We start from the raw sequence: 15,661 nt of genomic DNA on the forward strand, positions 1-15,661 counted from the left end.
AGATGCACTGCGATGCAAACGCAGAAGACCCCGACCCAAATGCCAGTTGACAACGTAATGCCGACGGAACGCAAAAAGCGTAATTGTGATTGGTTTATGGAATAGACGATAACTGACTGATGAACTCAGCATCCGGCTGTGAGCTCTATTTTCTTTAAGTTAATCACAAGTGCTTTCACTTTGGCTGACTTAACGAAAATCACAAAGAAAGAAAAGCATAATTGCAGAGAATTAAGAACACCAGTAATATAAATATGTCTTGGTAACACTTTATTTGAAGGTGCTTGTAATAAGCAGTAATTAACAGTTAATAAGCAGTAATTAAAAAATAATACATTTTTATTAACATTGACACTTAACTTTAGCATGCAGCTATAAAATAAGGTATGTAGTTTAAAATAAGGCATGTAGATTAAAATAAGGCATGTAGTTTAAGCTAACATTAGCATGCAGCTATAAAATAACGTATGTAGTTTAAAATAAGGCATGTAGATTAAAATGAGGCATTTAGATTAAAATAAGGCTTGTAGTTTAAGCTAACATTAGCATGCAGCTATAAAATAAGGTATGTAGTTTAAAATAAGGCATGTAGATTAAAATAAGGCATGTAGTTTAAGCTAACATTAGCATGCAGCTATAAAATAAGGTATGTAGTTTAAAATGAGGCATGTAGATTAAAATAAGGCATGTAGTTTAAGCTAACATTAGCATGCAGCTATAAAATAAGGTATGTAGTCTAAAATAAGGCATGTAGATTAAAATAAGGCATGTAGTTTAAGCTAACATTAGCATGCAGCTATGAAATAAGGCATGTTGTTTAAAATAAGGTATGTAGTTTAAATGAGGCATGTAGATTAAAATAAGGCATGTAGTTTAAGCTAACATTAGCATGCAGTTATAAAATAAGGTATGTAGTTTAAAATAAGGCACGTAGATTAAAATAAGGCATGTAGTTTAAAATAAGGTATGTAGTTTAAAATAAGGCATGTAGTTTAAGCTAACATTAGCATGCAGCTATAAAATAAGGCATGTAGTTTAAAATAAGGCATGTAGTTTAAGCTAACATTAGCATGCAACTATAAAATAAAACGAGTTGTTTAAGCTAACGTTACCATGCAGCTATAAAAGAAGGCATGTAGTTTAAACTAACTTTAGCATGTAGCTATAAAATAAGGCGAGTTGTTTAAGCTAACTTTAGCATGCAGCTATAAATAAGGCATGTAGTTTAAAATAAGGCATGTACTTTAAGCTAACATTAGCATGCAAATATAAAATAAGGCATGTAGTTTAAAATAAGGTATGTAGTTTAAAATGAGGCATGTAGTTTAAGCTAACATTAGCATGCAGCTATAAAATAAGACATGTAGTTTAAAATAAGGTATGTAGTTTAAAATAAGGCATGTAGTTTAAGCTAACAATAGCATGCAGCTATAAAATAAGGCATGTAGTTTAAAATAAGGCATGTACTTCAAGCTAACATTAGCATGCAGCTATAAAATAAGGCATGTAGTTTAAAATAAGGTATGTAGTTTAAGCTAACGTTAGCATGCAGCTATAAAATAAGGCATGTTGTTTAAGCTAACATTAGCATGCAGCTATATAATAAGGCATGTAGTTTAAAAGAAGGCATGTACTTTAAGCTAACATTAGCATGCAGCTCTAAAATAAGGCATGTAGTTTAAAATAAGGTATATAGTTTAAAATGAGGCATGTAGTTTAAGCTAACATTAGCATGCAGCTATAAAATAAGGCATGTAGTTTAAAAGAAGGCAAGTAGTTTAAGCTAACATTAGCATGCAGCTCTAAAATAAGGTATGTAGTTTAATATAAGGTATGTAGTTTAAAATAAGGCATGTAGTTTAAGCTAACATTAGCATGCAGCTATAAAATAAGGCATGTAGTTTAAAATAAGGCATGTAGGTTAAGCTAACATTAGCATGCAGCTATAAAATAAGGCATGTCGTTTAAAATAAGGTATGTAGTTTAAGCTAACGTTAGCATGCAGCTATAAAATAAGGCATGTCGTTTAAAATAAGGTATTTAGTTTAAGCTAACGTTAGCATGCAGCTATAAAATAAGCTAACATTAGCATGCAGCTATAAAATAAGGCAGGTAGTTTAAGCTAACTTTAGCATGCAGCTATAAAATAAAACGAGTTGTTTAGGCTAACGTTACCATGCAGCTATAAAATAAGGCATGTAGTTTAAGCTAACATTAGCATGCAGCTATAAAATAAGGCATGTAGTTTAAAATAAGGCATGTAGTTTAAAATAAGGTATGTAGTTTAAAATAAGGCATGTAGATTAAAATAAGGCATGTAGTTTAAGCTAACATTAGCATGCAGCTATAAAATAAGGTATGTAGTTTAAAATAAGGCATGTAGATTAAAATAAGGCATGTAGTTTAAGCTAACATTAGCATGCAGCTATAAAATAAGGTATGTAGTTTAAAATAAGGCATGTAGATTAAAATAAGGCATGTAGTTTAAGCTAACATTAGCATGCACATATAAAATAAGGCATGTAGTTTAAAATAAGGCATGTAGTTTAAAATAAGGCATGTAGTTTAAGCTAACGTTAGCATGCAGCTCTAAAATAAGGCATGTAGATTAAGATAACTTTACCATGCAACTATAAAATAAGGCATGTAGTTTAAAATAAGGGATGTAGTTTAAGCTAATGTTAGCATGCAGCTATAAAATAAGGCATGTAGTTTAAGCTAACTTCAGCATGCGGCTCTAAAATAAGGCATGTAGTTTAAGCTAACGTTAGCATGCAGCTCTAAAATAAGGCATGTAGATTAAGATAACTTTACCATGCAACTATAAAATAAGGCATGTAGTTTAAAATAAGGGATGTAGTTTAAGCTAATGTTAGCATGCAGCTATAAAATAAGGCATGTAGTTTAAGCTAACTTCAGCATGCGGCTCTAAAATAAGGCATGTAGTTTAAGCTAATGTTAGCATGCAGCTATAAAATAAGGCATGTAGTTTAAGCTAACATTAGCATGCAGCTATAAAATAAGACATGTAGTTTAAGCTAATGTTAGCATGCAGCTATAAAATAAGGCATGTAGTTTAAGCTAACATTAGCATGCAGCTATAAAATAAGGCATGTAGTTTAAGCTAACTTTAGCATGCAGCTATAAAATAAGGCATGTAGTTTAAAATAAGGGATGTAGATCAAGATAACTTTAGCATGCAACTATAAAATTAGGCATGTCGTGTAAGCTAACATTAGCACTTGGATTTTTAGAGCAGCTTGAATAATGTCTTAGGGTGTTTTCTCTCAACCTGGACATCAGAAATTGGTCCAAGAGATGGCTGCAGTGGCAGCGTGAAACAAGCTACAATGTAACATTAATATGCCGCTGCACAACTTCAGTTTCCATCCATAACGTGCTTGTTTTGCCACTGACACGCTCAGATAATTATTCTTAGTATCTGACAACATTATGGAAAGGATCCCAGCTGAGGTCAAGCTTTTGTTAAAGAGTAAGATCCGTTTTGTTTTAACATGAAACATCCCTGAAATCGCCAAACCCACCAGACTCTATTCAAATTAACTGTCATTTTATCGTCATAAAATACACATTTAAAGTCGACAGGAACAAGATAAAACCTTCACAAACCATCTTAGTTGTCTAAGAAAATAAGAAATGTACTGAAGTATAAAGGGTAGCTGTATTAGGAGTGCAAATTACAATGTGATGTCCAATCTCGCATTCATGAGGTATATATAACTTATAGCTCTAATAAAGGCCTATAATTGTCTTATCAGCAATAATTAATCAATTAATAGTTTATTAGGCTTTAATTAACACATATTGTTGTCTATAAGCATCCTATAAGGTCTTATAAGTGTCTTATTAACTGTTAATTACTGCCTATTACAAGCACCTTAAAATAAAGTGTTACCTACGTCTCATTTACAGAAAATAAAGCAAAAACTTTCACATCCTGTGGAATTTACTGGTAAGGTAGGAAGTGGAACAGAGAGAAGTGAAAATCCAGAGCTGCGAGGAGACGGAGAGATTGAGGGAGGAGCTAAGCTGTTAGTGAACTATAGAAGAAAGAGGAACTTCCATATTCAGCAGAGTTCAATACACAAAGCAGAAACATTCCCTTTATTCAACATGCTGTCATTGGACTATTATGTACTTTCTCTACTGTTACTATCCATTCTAACAGGTATGTGAGATCCTGCTGAGAAAGTTTCATTACTAACTTTTCTGGATGGGATTCATTTGTTGAGTCTTTTACAACATGAAATAACAGAGTTATCTCTTCCTTCAGGTGTCAGCTGTGAAGAACTCACTGCAGTCAGGAATGAAGAGTTCACTTTAGAAGGCACCTCTGTTACTCTGTCCTACACATACTCTAAACAAGGAACTGGTAGTGATTATTTCTTCTGGTATCTACAGCATCCAGGAAAACCACCAAAGTTCCTTATTTCACACTCAGGAACAGGACTACCAATATCAGATTCCGTCCCTAGACTATCTTTTAAAGTGAGTGATGATAAAACCCAAATGGATCTGCAGATCTCCTCTGCTGCAGTGACAGACTCTGCTGTGTACTACTGTGCTGTGAAGCCCACAGTGACAGGAAACACCAAAACTCTCATAAAAAAATCATAACTTTAGTTTTGTGTGAATTTAAAAGCAACTTCAAATCTGACAGAGCATATTGCAGGGTATAAAAATCTGCCTGCACATTTGAAAAGGCAAACTCTGCTGTGGGGGCACAGGAGTACAGAACTGTGTCATCTGCATACAGATGATCCTTACAGAATTTAAACATCACAGATATTATTAATGTAAACTAGGAAAAGCAAGGGTCCCAAAACTGAGCCTTGTGGAACACTTTTCCTAACAAGGACTGGATCTGACATGTCGTTTCCATGTTTATCCATTTGTGAATGATTGGTCAGGTAACTGTGGAACCATTTAGCCGCTTTGCATCCAATGCCTGCTCTCAGCAGGGTATTAACAAGTGATGGATGGTCCACAGTACCGAAGGCCTCCGCAAGTTCTCTGAATAATGATACACAGCTAAATTTGTTATCTATAGCCACGTTGAAGTCATCCATAGCTTTTAAAGTGGTGGTTACTGTACTATGCACTGACCTGAAACTGGATTGTATTTCATTTCAAATGTTCTGCGAGTCCAAATATGATTGGATAGCAACTCATGATTTCAAGATTTTTGAAAGAACAGGGAGAGATTGGCCTAAAATTGTTCATGTCAATCCAAACCTCAATATTATTAACACTACATCAAAAATTTTTAAATAATTAATTTGTGAAGCTGGAACGATGAAATGTTTTGACATGAAAAATGACAAATGACCAAAACAGCTGCCAATAAAAACATTTTTTTCAACCAACTAATTGTTTCAGCTGTGCTTTAATAAACTGTTGGGTAATTAAATTAATTACAAAACATTATATTTTATAAACTCTTCATATGTAGTACAATGCTTACTTTGTAAAGTAACAAAAGCTGTTGTAGTGAAGAAAAAAGAACAATCTCTCAGTATTTGTACATAAGTACAGTACTTGAGTAAATGTACGTAATTACTGTCCACCACTGAACGGCAGCATAAGTGTCATTTCCAGAGATGAAGGTACAGGTACGTAGAGAAACAAATAAGGGATATGTTGGAGTAAAGTGAGAACTGAGTGGGAAACAGCTCTTAAAATCCTTCTGCCAGTTATAAAATTTACGACTGAGAAAGATAAAACATCTATGGGACAATTTGATAAATGGGTTGAAATATGTTTCCTGCTAAATCGAATAAAAGAGACGAAACCTACCATTTAGGGCAGATATGCTCTATGCTATATAAACTAGAACTGAGGGAAAGGAAATACTTTACTGGTTGCACCTCTGTATGTTTGTTTGAGCCTTTGTAAAGAATAAAATTCTTAGACATCTTGACTCGATTCTTTATTCCAGAAGACTCACTAAAGAAAAAGTTCAAATACATCTGACAATAAATTATGGACTGTAAGTTTGATGCCTTGTAATAATAAGCTGGTATGTAACGTCGGCCAGTAAGTGCCACTGCACTTTCACATCCAGACAAGGATGGACAAACACCTTAATGTTTCACTCCAAAGCCTGAGTCATGACCAGTTTCACACCAGTGTTTGGAGACAGAATAAGCTCCATGTTTGCACAGACTGCCTTCATTTGTTAGAGGGGGAGATGTCCAACCATAATTAACACAAACATCTCTGCTTTCACTGTCAGTAATGCGGCAGCTCCAGAGATCGAAGCACCTAAATCAGCCCTTGGAAGAGTCTAGAAAGGACGTGACTGCCCCATTGTGGGAGTGAGGGAGTGTTTGCTGAAGCCTCTGCTTTCACTGTGGTAAACTGGTAGAAGCAGCTCCCTAACCATTCGCTCTCAGTGCAACATCCTGTTTGAAATGGTCGACACCACCGAGCTGGTTTTGGAGATCCTTATGTGTTCTGAACAGGCTTCATATTTTAGCCCTTTATCTGGAGAAGCTGTGGACAGGCTGGCAAACTGACAGGCCTTTAATATGATGCTGATACCATATTAAAAACATTCACTAATTGATCCTAATTGTCACACTAGGAAAGGAGAGAGTGAGGAAAATGTGTTGAGTGTAAAGTTGTCAGTCGGGGAATAACACAGGGCTGTGAATGAGCCCCGTCACTGTGATCAGGCTCCTCCTTCTAATCCACCAACTTAGTGTTGATGAAGACTAAACAGAGAGATCACAGCCTTCTTTATACTTGCTGGAGCTCACAGTTCCTCAACACTGCAGATATGACGCCTCTGTTCATCTCAGTGTTGCTGGCTGCTGTGTGCCTTGGTATGAACACAACTCTGGTTCTCTGATATCAATCCAACATTGACATGATTCTTTAACAGCACACTGATACTGTTTGTTGCTGTTTTACAGAATGCAGAGCACAAAAAGACAACGTGCTGCAACCAGAAGGAGACGTGACTGCTGCTGAAGGAGAGACAGTAACACTTGGCTGTCTATATAACAGCAGTTCAACAAATGATTATCTCTTCTGGTACAAACAGGATGGAAACAACAGCCCTGAATTCATACTGAGCCGCTTTAAGATCGGTGAGGGGAAAACAGAGGCTGAGTTTAAGGAGAGATTTTCATCCACACTGGATTCCACCTCTAGATCAGTTCCTCTGAAGATCCAGAAGCTTCAGCTGTCTGACTCTGCTGTGTACTACTGTGCTCTGCAGCCCACAGTGACAGGAAACACCAAAACTCTGTACAAAAACCTTTGGAGCAAAGACAACAGAATACTCCACAACGTCCACTAGAGGGAGTCTCACACTGTTAAACTTCAGTGTGATGATGAAGTCTGGATTTGTTTCAACTTGCAGAATTTCAGTCTTAGTATTATTGGATCTCAGTGCTGCATTCGACACAGTCGACCACAACATATTACTAGACACACTTGAAAACTGGGTTGGAGTTTCTGGCACAGTACTAAACTGGTTTGAATCCTACTTAAAGGACAGGGACTACTTTGTGTCTATAGGTAATCACACATCTGAGCTGACAAAAATGACGTGGAGTTCCCCAAGGCTCCATTTTGGGACCTCTTTTTTTTTAACATTTACATGCTTCCACTGGCTCAGATTATGAAAAACAACAAAATATGTTACCATAATTATGCAGATGACACACAGATTTACATAACCATTTCACCAGGGGACTATGATCCCATACAAGTGCTGAATAACTGTATTGAGCAGGTCAACGATTGGATGTGCCAGAATTTCCTTTTAATTAAACAAGGATAAAACTGAAGTTATTATTTTTGGAGCCAGGGAGGAACGATTGAAAATTAGTGCTCGACTTCAATCTGTAATGTTAAGAACCACAAATCAAGCCAGAAATCTTGGTGTAGTCATGGCGTCAGACCTGAATTTGAGGAGCCACATTAAGACAATGACAAAGTCAGCATACTATCACCTTAAGAATATATCAAGGATTAAAGGACTTATGTCTCAGCAGGACCTGGAAAAACTTATCCATGCATTTATCTTCAGTCGACTCGACTACTGTAACAGTGTCCTTACAGGCTCCCTAAGAAATCCATCAGACAGCTGCAGCTGATTCAGAACGCTGCTGCTCGAGTCCTCACTAAGACCAAAAAGGTGGATCACATCACTCCTGTTCTGAGGTCTTTATGTCAAAGAATTGATTTCAAAATCCTGCTGTTAGTTTAAAAAGCACTAAATGGTTTAGAAAAAAAAATACATTTCTGATCTTCTGCTTCGTTATGAACCATCCAGACCTCTCAGGTCGTCTGGGATCAGGTCTGCTTTCTGTCCCCAGAGTCAAAACTAAACAAGGACACGCAGCGTTCAGTTATTATGCTCCGTATATCTGGAACAAACTCCCAGATAACTGCAGGTCTGCTGAAACAGTCAGTTCTTTTAAATTAAGACTGAAAACTTTTCTTTTTAACAGTGCTTTTAATTAAATATTTACACAGTGAGAAATGAGTAGGTAATTGAGTGAAAAGATAATGGAGTGAGATTGAACAGAGTGAAGGAAGTGGTCTTAAATCTCTTGATTTGCAGGAATCTCTGTCCACCTGTAAATGCGCAGGTGGGTCCAGAGTATAACTGGATCAAAGCGGCCTGCGGACAGACATGTCCTGGTTTCTCTGTAGTGTCCGAGGGTTTTTGGAGTTTCAGTGGACCCAAAGATTGCTATGGACCCGAGTACAGACTAGCTAGAGAGAGTAGACTAAGTGTACTTCTCCGTTTATTCTCGTTTCAAAATAATTGTAACTCAATTATTTGCTCAACCCCTCAGCCTGTCTTTATTTTCCATTTAACTATTTTAACCCTGATTGTACACTGCACTGTAACTTTTATATTTTATGTTGCTTTTAAACTTTTTTACATTTCCCTGTTGCTTTTATGTTTTATGGAAAGCACTTTGAATTGCCTTGTTGAAATGTGCTATACAAATAAACTTACCTTGCCTTGCACAAATGTATGTAACACTGTCAATATACTGTATGTACTGTTATACTTCAGTATTGGAGAAAAACATTTACGCAGTTTGAATGAAGTATGTCCATAAACTGGTTGGCATCACAGACTGAGGTCTTCATTACTTTTGTTCTTATCTTTAGAACAGAAGTTTCTCTGTTGTTCTCTCGGGCTGTGATTTCTTGTGGTGTCCCACAGGGTTCAATCCTAGAGCCTCTCATATAAATTTACATCTTAAATCACTTTATTTTTAAAGACAACTTCGAGTTCCATGATGATGACTGCAGCATCACTGTCATTTCTAAAGCTTCCATCAGCCTGAATGGAAACAGAGCACAGCAAGAGGAGGAGCTCCACAACTGAATATGAAAGGCTTCATGTTGGAAGTGAAGAGCTGCTGTGTTCTCTCTATTGTTCATTCAGTACAAGTGGAAATGATGCAGCTCTGCTTAGTTTGGATGATCATCTTCATGTTTCACACTGGTAAGAAATCAAACAGGTAAAAGGAGATGTAGACATGAAAATAAATTTTGAATGTTTTAACATTTTCTGCTAAAATAGACAAATGTCAGAGTGAAATCTATCTTTGTCTTTTTCAGGATCCTCTGAGGATTTAGTGAAACCATTTAAAGATGTAATGCTGGCTTTGGAAGGAGACTCTGTGACTCTCTCCTGCAACTATTCAGGCTCTGTACAAAACCTCTACTGGTATCAACAGAAGTCCAGTTCATCGCCACAGTTTTTCCTCGCAGAATATTCAAAGAAAGCAGGGTTTTCTTACAAACATGACAAAACAGCAAAGGAGTTTCATCTGCAGATCTCCTCTGCTGCAGTGACAGACTCTGCTGTGTACTACTGTGCTGTGAGGCCCACAGTGACAGGAAACACCAAAACTCTGTACAAAAACCTTTGGAGCAAAGACAACAGAATACTCCACAACGTCCACTAGAGGGAGTCACACTTAAACTTCAGTTGTATGTTATCATATCGTCTGGATTCTTTGCACTGATGATAAAAACTTTTAGAAAAATGAGGTTTAAATAATCAAGACAAATGAAGGAGCGTGATGTTAACTATGTAGATAAATTATTGTTTACATCAATATTCCTTTGAGCTCCAGAATATTTATTGCTGCTGGACTAGTTTGAAGTTTCAGTGGCATCTTTTCTTCTTCTGTGGTCTGATTCTGATTGGCCACTAGATGACACTGTAGCTGCTGTTAATCCAAGCTGAGCCACATTATCAAGTAGGCGGTGCACTACTTCTGCACTGTGTTCAACCATTCTGTCAATAATAACTGCTGCTGTGAAGAGAACAATTCTCAGACTGAATGTTGAACATCAGCTAGTTTCTCCTGTTGATTTAAACCTTGTTGTAGAGATGGAACATTGGCTGGGGATTATTCTTGCTGCTCTTTTCTTTGGTAAGATAGAAAGCACAACATCTTTTTATTCTTTTCTAAAGATTTATGGAAACAGCTGAGCTGTTTGTGTCCACAGAGTAACACTGTACAGCTGCCATTTTCCACTGTCTTCTCCTCTCAGCCTCATGAACAATGTTAGTCTAATGGCTTCATTTGCTCTACTTTTTCCAGGACTAATAGCTGGAGACACAATCTCTCCTGTACGAGAGGAAGTCAGTGAAAGAGAAGGACAATCTGTCACACTCACATGCAACTATCAGACAACATCCAGTTATCCTCGTCTTTACTGGTACAGACATCATTCTGACCTTCAGGCACCTCAGTTTATACTCTGGAAAGGAGCAAAATCAGAGAGTGGTAGTGAACATATTCCTGATAGAAGATATGAATCTGAAATATCAGCAACATCAACTACACTGACCATCAGAGATCTAACCCTGGCAGACACAGCTCTCTACTACTGTGCTCTACAAACACAGTGATACAAAGTGTAGAAGAGGCTGTACAAAAACCTGAACCCAGATATCTGACTACTCTTCAAAGAGGAGGGAAGTGGTATTCAAACCACAGCTTCATATCAGATGGATTCTGCTAATTCCTGTTTTATCAGAGTCACTGTGGTTCCAGCTGCTAATGAAACACTGGGGGAGGATTCACAGGAGCATTATGGGTAGTGAGGGTCTGTACGTTTAACCAGGTTTCGGGCTCCAACAGAAGTTGTGTAAAGTTTGCAGATTGGAGGTTTCAGCCAGGTGTTTGTGTCCAGATTCCTTCAGGTGAATTTCCTGCAGATTCCTCCTTCAGTCTGACCTTCTTGGATGATGATGACTGCAGCATCACTGTCATTTCTAAAGCTTCCATCAGCCTGAATGGAAACAGAGCACAGCAAGAGGAGGAGCTCCACAACTGAATATGAAAGGCTTCATGTTGCTGTGTTCTCTCCATTGTTCATTCAGTACAAGTGGAAATGATGCAGCTCTGCTTAGTTTGGATGATCATCTTCATGTTTCACACTGGTGAGTGAAAATTAACAGCAGATTTTAAACATGATTCAGAAAAGTTGTGCATATTCTCAAGTGTTTCTCTCTCGCTTTAAAGAAATATAAATGTCAGAGTGAAATCTATCTTTGTCTTTTTCAGGATCCTCTGAGGATTTAGTGAAACCATTTAAAGATGTAATGCTGGCTTTGGAAGGAGACTCTGTGACTCTCTCCTGCAACTATTCAGGATCTTTTGACTTCTTCTTCTGGTATCAACAGAAGTCCAGTTCATCTCCACAGTTTTTCCTTGCAGAATATTCAAAGAAAGCAGGGTTTTCTTATAAACATGACAAAACAGCAAAGGAGTTTCATCTGCAGATCTCCTCTGCTGCAGTGACAGACTCTGCTGTGTACTACTGTGCTGTGAGGCCCACAGTGACAGGAAACACCAAAACTCTGTACAAAAACCTTTGGAGCAAAGACAACAGAATACTCCACAACGTCCACTAGAGGGAGTCACACACTGTTAAACTTCAGTGGTTTATGATCTGAATTTGTGGTGCTGGTGATTAAACAAAACAAAACAATGCAGCAGCAGCATGTGGAAGATACTACAAGTTCTGAAATGTTATTTTAAATCAATTCCGACAAAGGATGATAATGATGTTGGATTGTGTTTATATAAAGAGAGACTATCAGCAGCCTAATAGCTGAGAGTTCTCAACCAAGGAAGTCCTTTCTCTCCACTGCTGTTTGATCCTTAAGGAGTAAATAATTAAATGTCCATTCTGTAAAAACACATGATGTCAAGGCTCTGACTCAGCATCTGTCAGATATACCGGGTCGTTGCACAAATTCTGTAAGCAGTCCCTGTGCCCCACCCCCATTACCCACTGCCCCCACCCCCCAAAACCCCCCTCCAACACACATGTCATCCGAAATGTCAACACATTTCAACCTTTTTCCAACATTTACTTCTATGCAATGACTATAATTGCTAAATGCTTTCACCCCCCACTACGATGCCCTTGGTCAAATATACAGGATCCAATCTGGAGATTAAAACATTTGTAAACCAATGATGGTCCATTAAATTGTTTACAGAACAGAACAGAATTCATGGATGACCAAGTAATGATCAAGCATGAAACAATAGAAGGAAAATTTGACATATGCAAACAATCTTCCTGTCTGGAGCTTAACATCTAGTTTACTCAATTTATTTTTGTAAAGACGTCTCATGATATGATTTGTCCTAAAATGTGACACAAATGTAATAATGTGAATAGTATTGTTTGAGTAATGTATTGAATAAGTAATGTGGCTGTCATGTGTAATTGAATAGTTGTATATCGTCTGTCTAAAGATTGACCTCAGTCAGGACCTTCACATGTTCTGTCAAGAGTCAACCAGTTTTACCTTATCAGCTTCTTGTTAACTGATGGAAATGATGTCATGTAGTGAATTACAGCACCACAGCAGAGACAAACTCACTATTTGTCAGAGTTGTGAAAGGAAGGAGGGAGGGATTAAGGGAGGAGCAAAACTGGGACTCAAGGTCAGAAAAGACAACAGATGATGAAGAGGAATGGCCAATGATGTGAAGGCCCAGATCCATCAGAGTATCAATGTTCTTCCTCTCTCTCCTCCCCTCTCACTGCAGACATGAACCACTGGCTGAGAAACATCCTGATTCTGGCTCTCTGGCTAGGTAACTCTTTAAACCTACTGATTGTTCTCCTTTAATCAATCATCTTTATTGATCCATCTCTTCCTCTGCATGTTCTCTTCTTCCCAGAGTGTAAAGGAGAAGACAGAGTGACCCAGCCAGCAGGAGATGTCATTGCTGCTGAAGGAGACACAGTTACACTTGACTGTACTTTTGAGACGACTAACACAGGTCAATATATATTCTGGTACAAACAGGATGGAAACAACAGCCCCAAATTCATACTGAGCCGCGTTCAACGGGATGAAGGGAAAACAGAGGAAGAGTTTAAGGAGAGATTTTCATCCACACTGGATTCCACCTCAAGATCAGTTCCTCTGAAGATCCAGAAGCTTCAGCTGTCTGACTCTGCTGTGTACTACTGTGCTGTGAGGCCCACAGTGACAGGAAACACCAAAACTCTGTACAAAAACCTTTGGAGCAAAGACAACAGAATACTCCACAACGTCCACTAGAGGGAGTCACACACTGTTAAACTTCAGTGTGATGATGCAGGTTGGATCCACTTTACTCTTTGTCATTTAAAGCTTTAGAAATGAAACCACTTGTAACTTCTTCACTCTGAACTTTACATTTCACCAAGGTAACCATAGTAACACTGTGTGAGCATTTCTTTAAATATTATAGATATATAATAATGAGAATATTGGTTCAGTGTTCATGAAAAAAAACATTTGTTTTCATATAAAAAAAAATGTTTAAGTGGATGTTTTTAAAAGATATCATCTCATTTAGGAACAAAACTAAAAATATTTCTATATAAATGTGTATAACTAGGTAAAACCTTGGAAGATTTTCCTAGCAGTTCTGAAGTGTTTTTGAATCACGTCACACAAAATAATTATTAGTTATTGGATGGTAACTTTATAACATCAGGTGTTATTCACATAAATGAGACTATCACACTGAAAATCCTCTGACAACCAAAATCCGCTGAGAGTCCTCCACCAAGGAAGTCCTTTCTCTCCACTGCTGTTTGATCCTTCAGGAGAAAATGGTTCAAATATCCATTCTGGAAAAACACATGATGTCAAGGCTCTGACTCTGCATCTGTCAGATTTACAGGATCCAGTCTGGAGATTAAAACATTTGTGAAAGGATCATAGTCCATGAAGTAGTTTACAAAACAGAAAAGAATTCATGGATGACCAAGTGATGAAGCATGAAATGATAGAGGGAGAATTTGTCTGGAGCTGGACATGTGTTTTGTAGGTGATTTATTTTGTCTCATGTTTTGATTTGTCCTGAAATGTGACAACTATAATAGAATTGTGCGAGTAAAGTATTTAAAGTAAATAATATAAATATACTGTATGTATAGAAACTACAGATTAAACAGGAGTAAAGTAGTAGTTGGAGTAAAGCGAGAACTGAGTAGAAAACAGCTCTTAAAATCCTCAGTTATAAAATTTACAACTGAGAAAGATAAAACAAGACATTTTGATAAATGGGTTTCCTGCTAAATCGAATAAAAGTGATGAAACCTACCATTTAGGGCAGATATGCTACACTGCTCAAAACAATAAAGGGAACACTTAAACAACACAATGTAACTCCAAGTCAATCACACTCCTGTGAAATCAAACTGTCCACTTAGGAAGCAACACTGATTGACAATCAATTTCACATGCTGTTGTGCAAATGCAATAGACAATAGATGGAAATTATAGGCAAATAGCACGACAGCCCGGGGCGGCTGTGGCTCAGGAGGTAGAGCGGGTTGGCCGTTAATCGGAAGGTCGGCGGTTGCGTGTCGAAGTGTCCTTGGGCAAGATACTGAACCCCGAATTGCCACTGGCGGAATAGCCACCAGTGGCATGAGTGAGTGTGAATGTTAGTTTCCGTTTGAGCACTTAGGCTCAGTGTATGAATGTGTGTGACTGGTGAATGCAGATGTAGTGTAAAAGCGCTTTGAGTGGTTGAAAAGACTAGAAAGGCGCTATACAAGTACGGAGCATTTACATTTTTACATTTACCCCCAATAAAGGAGTGGGTCTGCAGGTGGGGACTACAGACCACTTCTCAGTTCTTATGCTTCCTGGCTTGGTCACTTTTGAATGCTGGCGGTGCTTTCACTCTAGTGGTAGCATGAGACGGAGTCTACAACCCACACAAGTGGCTCAGGTAGTGCAGCTCATCCAGGATGGCACATCAATGCGAGCTGTGGCAAGAAGGTTTGCTGTGTCAGCGTAGTGTCCAGAGCACGGAGGCGCTACCAGGAGACAAGCCAGTACATCAGGAGACGTGGAGAAGGCCGTAGGAGGGCAACAACCTACCGCTACCTCTGCCTTTCTGCAAGGAGGAGCAGGAGGAGCACTGCCAGAGCCCTGCAAAATGACCTCCAGCAGGCCACAAATGTGCATGTGTCTGCTCAAACAGTCAGAAACAGACTACATGAAGGTGGGAAGAGGGCCCGACATCCACAGGTGGGGGTTGTGCTTACAGCCCAACACCGTGCAGGACGTTTGGCATTTGCCAGAGAACACCAAGATTGGCAAATTCACCACTGG

At 38.2% G+C, this 15,661-nt stretch overlaps 2 gene segments (V, D, J or C); both read left to right on the plus strand.

The window, feature by feature from the left end:
- Positions 1-6,472: 6,472 nt before the first annotated feature.
- On the plus strand, positions 6,473-7,258 carry LOC119900071 (the record flags this gene model as incomplete). The annotated part of the segment is given in 2 exon segments: positions 6,473-6,848; positions 6,939-7,258. Coding segments are annotated over 2 exon segments (438 nt in total), but the record flags the coding sequence as incomplete, so codon positions are not given.
- A 3,829-nt stretch (positions 7,259-11,087) lies between these two features.
- Positions 11,088-12,147, plus strand: LOC119900072. The segment is given in 2 exon segments: positions 11,088-11,458; positions 11,583-12,147. Coding segments are annotated over 2 exon segments (399 nt in total).
- Positions 12,148-15,661: the final 3,514 nt, after the last annotated feature.

The sequence above is a fragment of the Micropterus salmoides genome, unplaced genomic scaffold (assembly GCF_014851395.1).
Source record: "Micropterus salmoides isolate LMB-PRFRI ecotype aquatic unplaced genomic scaffold, ASM1485139v1 Ms_hic_scaffold_1218, whole genome shotgun sequence".
Taxonomy (NCBI): Eukaryota; Metazoa; Chordata; class Actinopteri; order Centrarchiformes; family Centrarchidae; genus Micropterus; species Micropterus salmoides.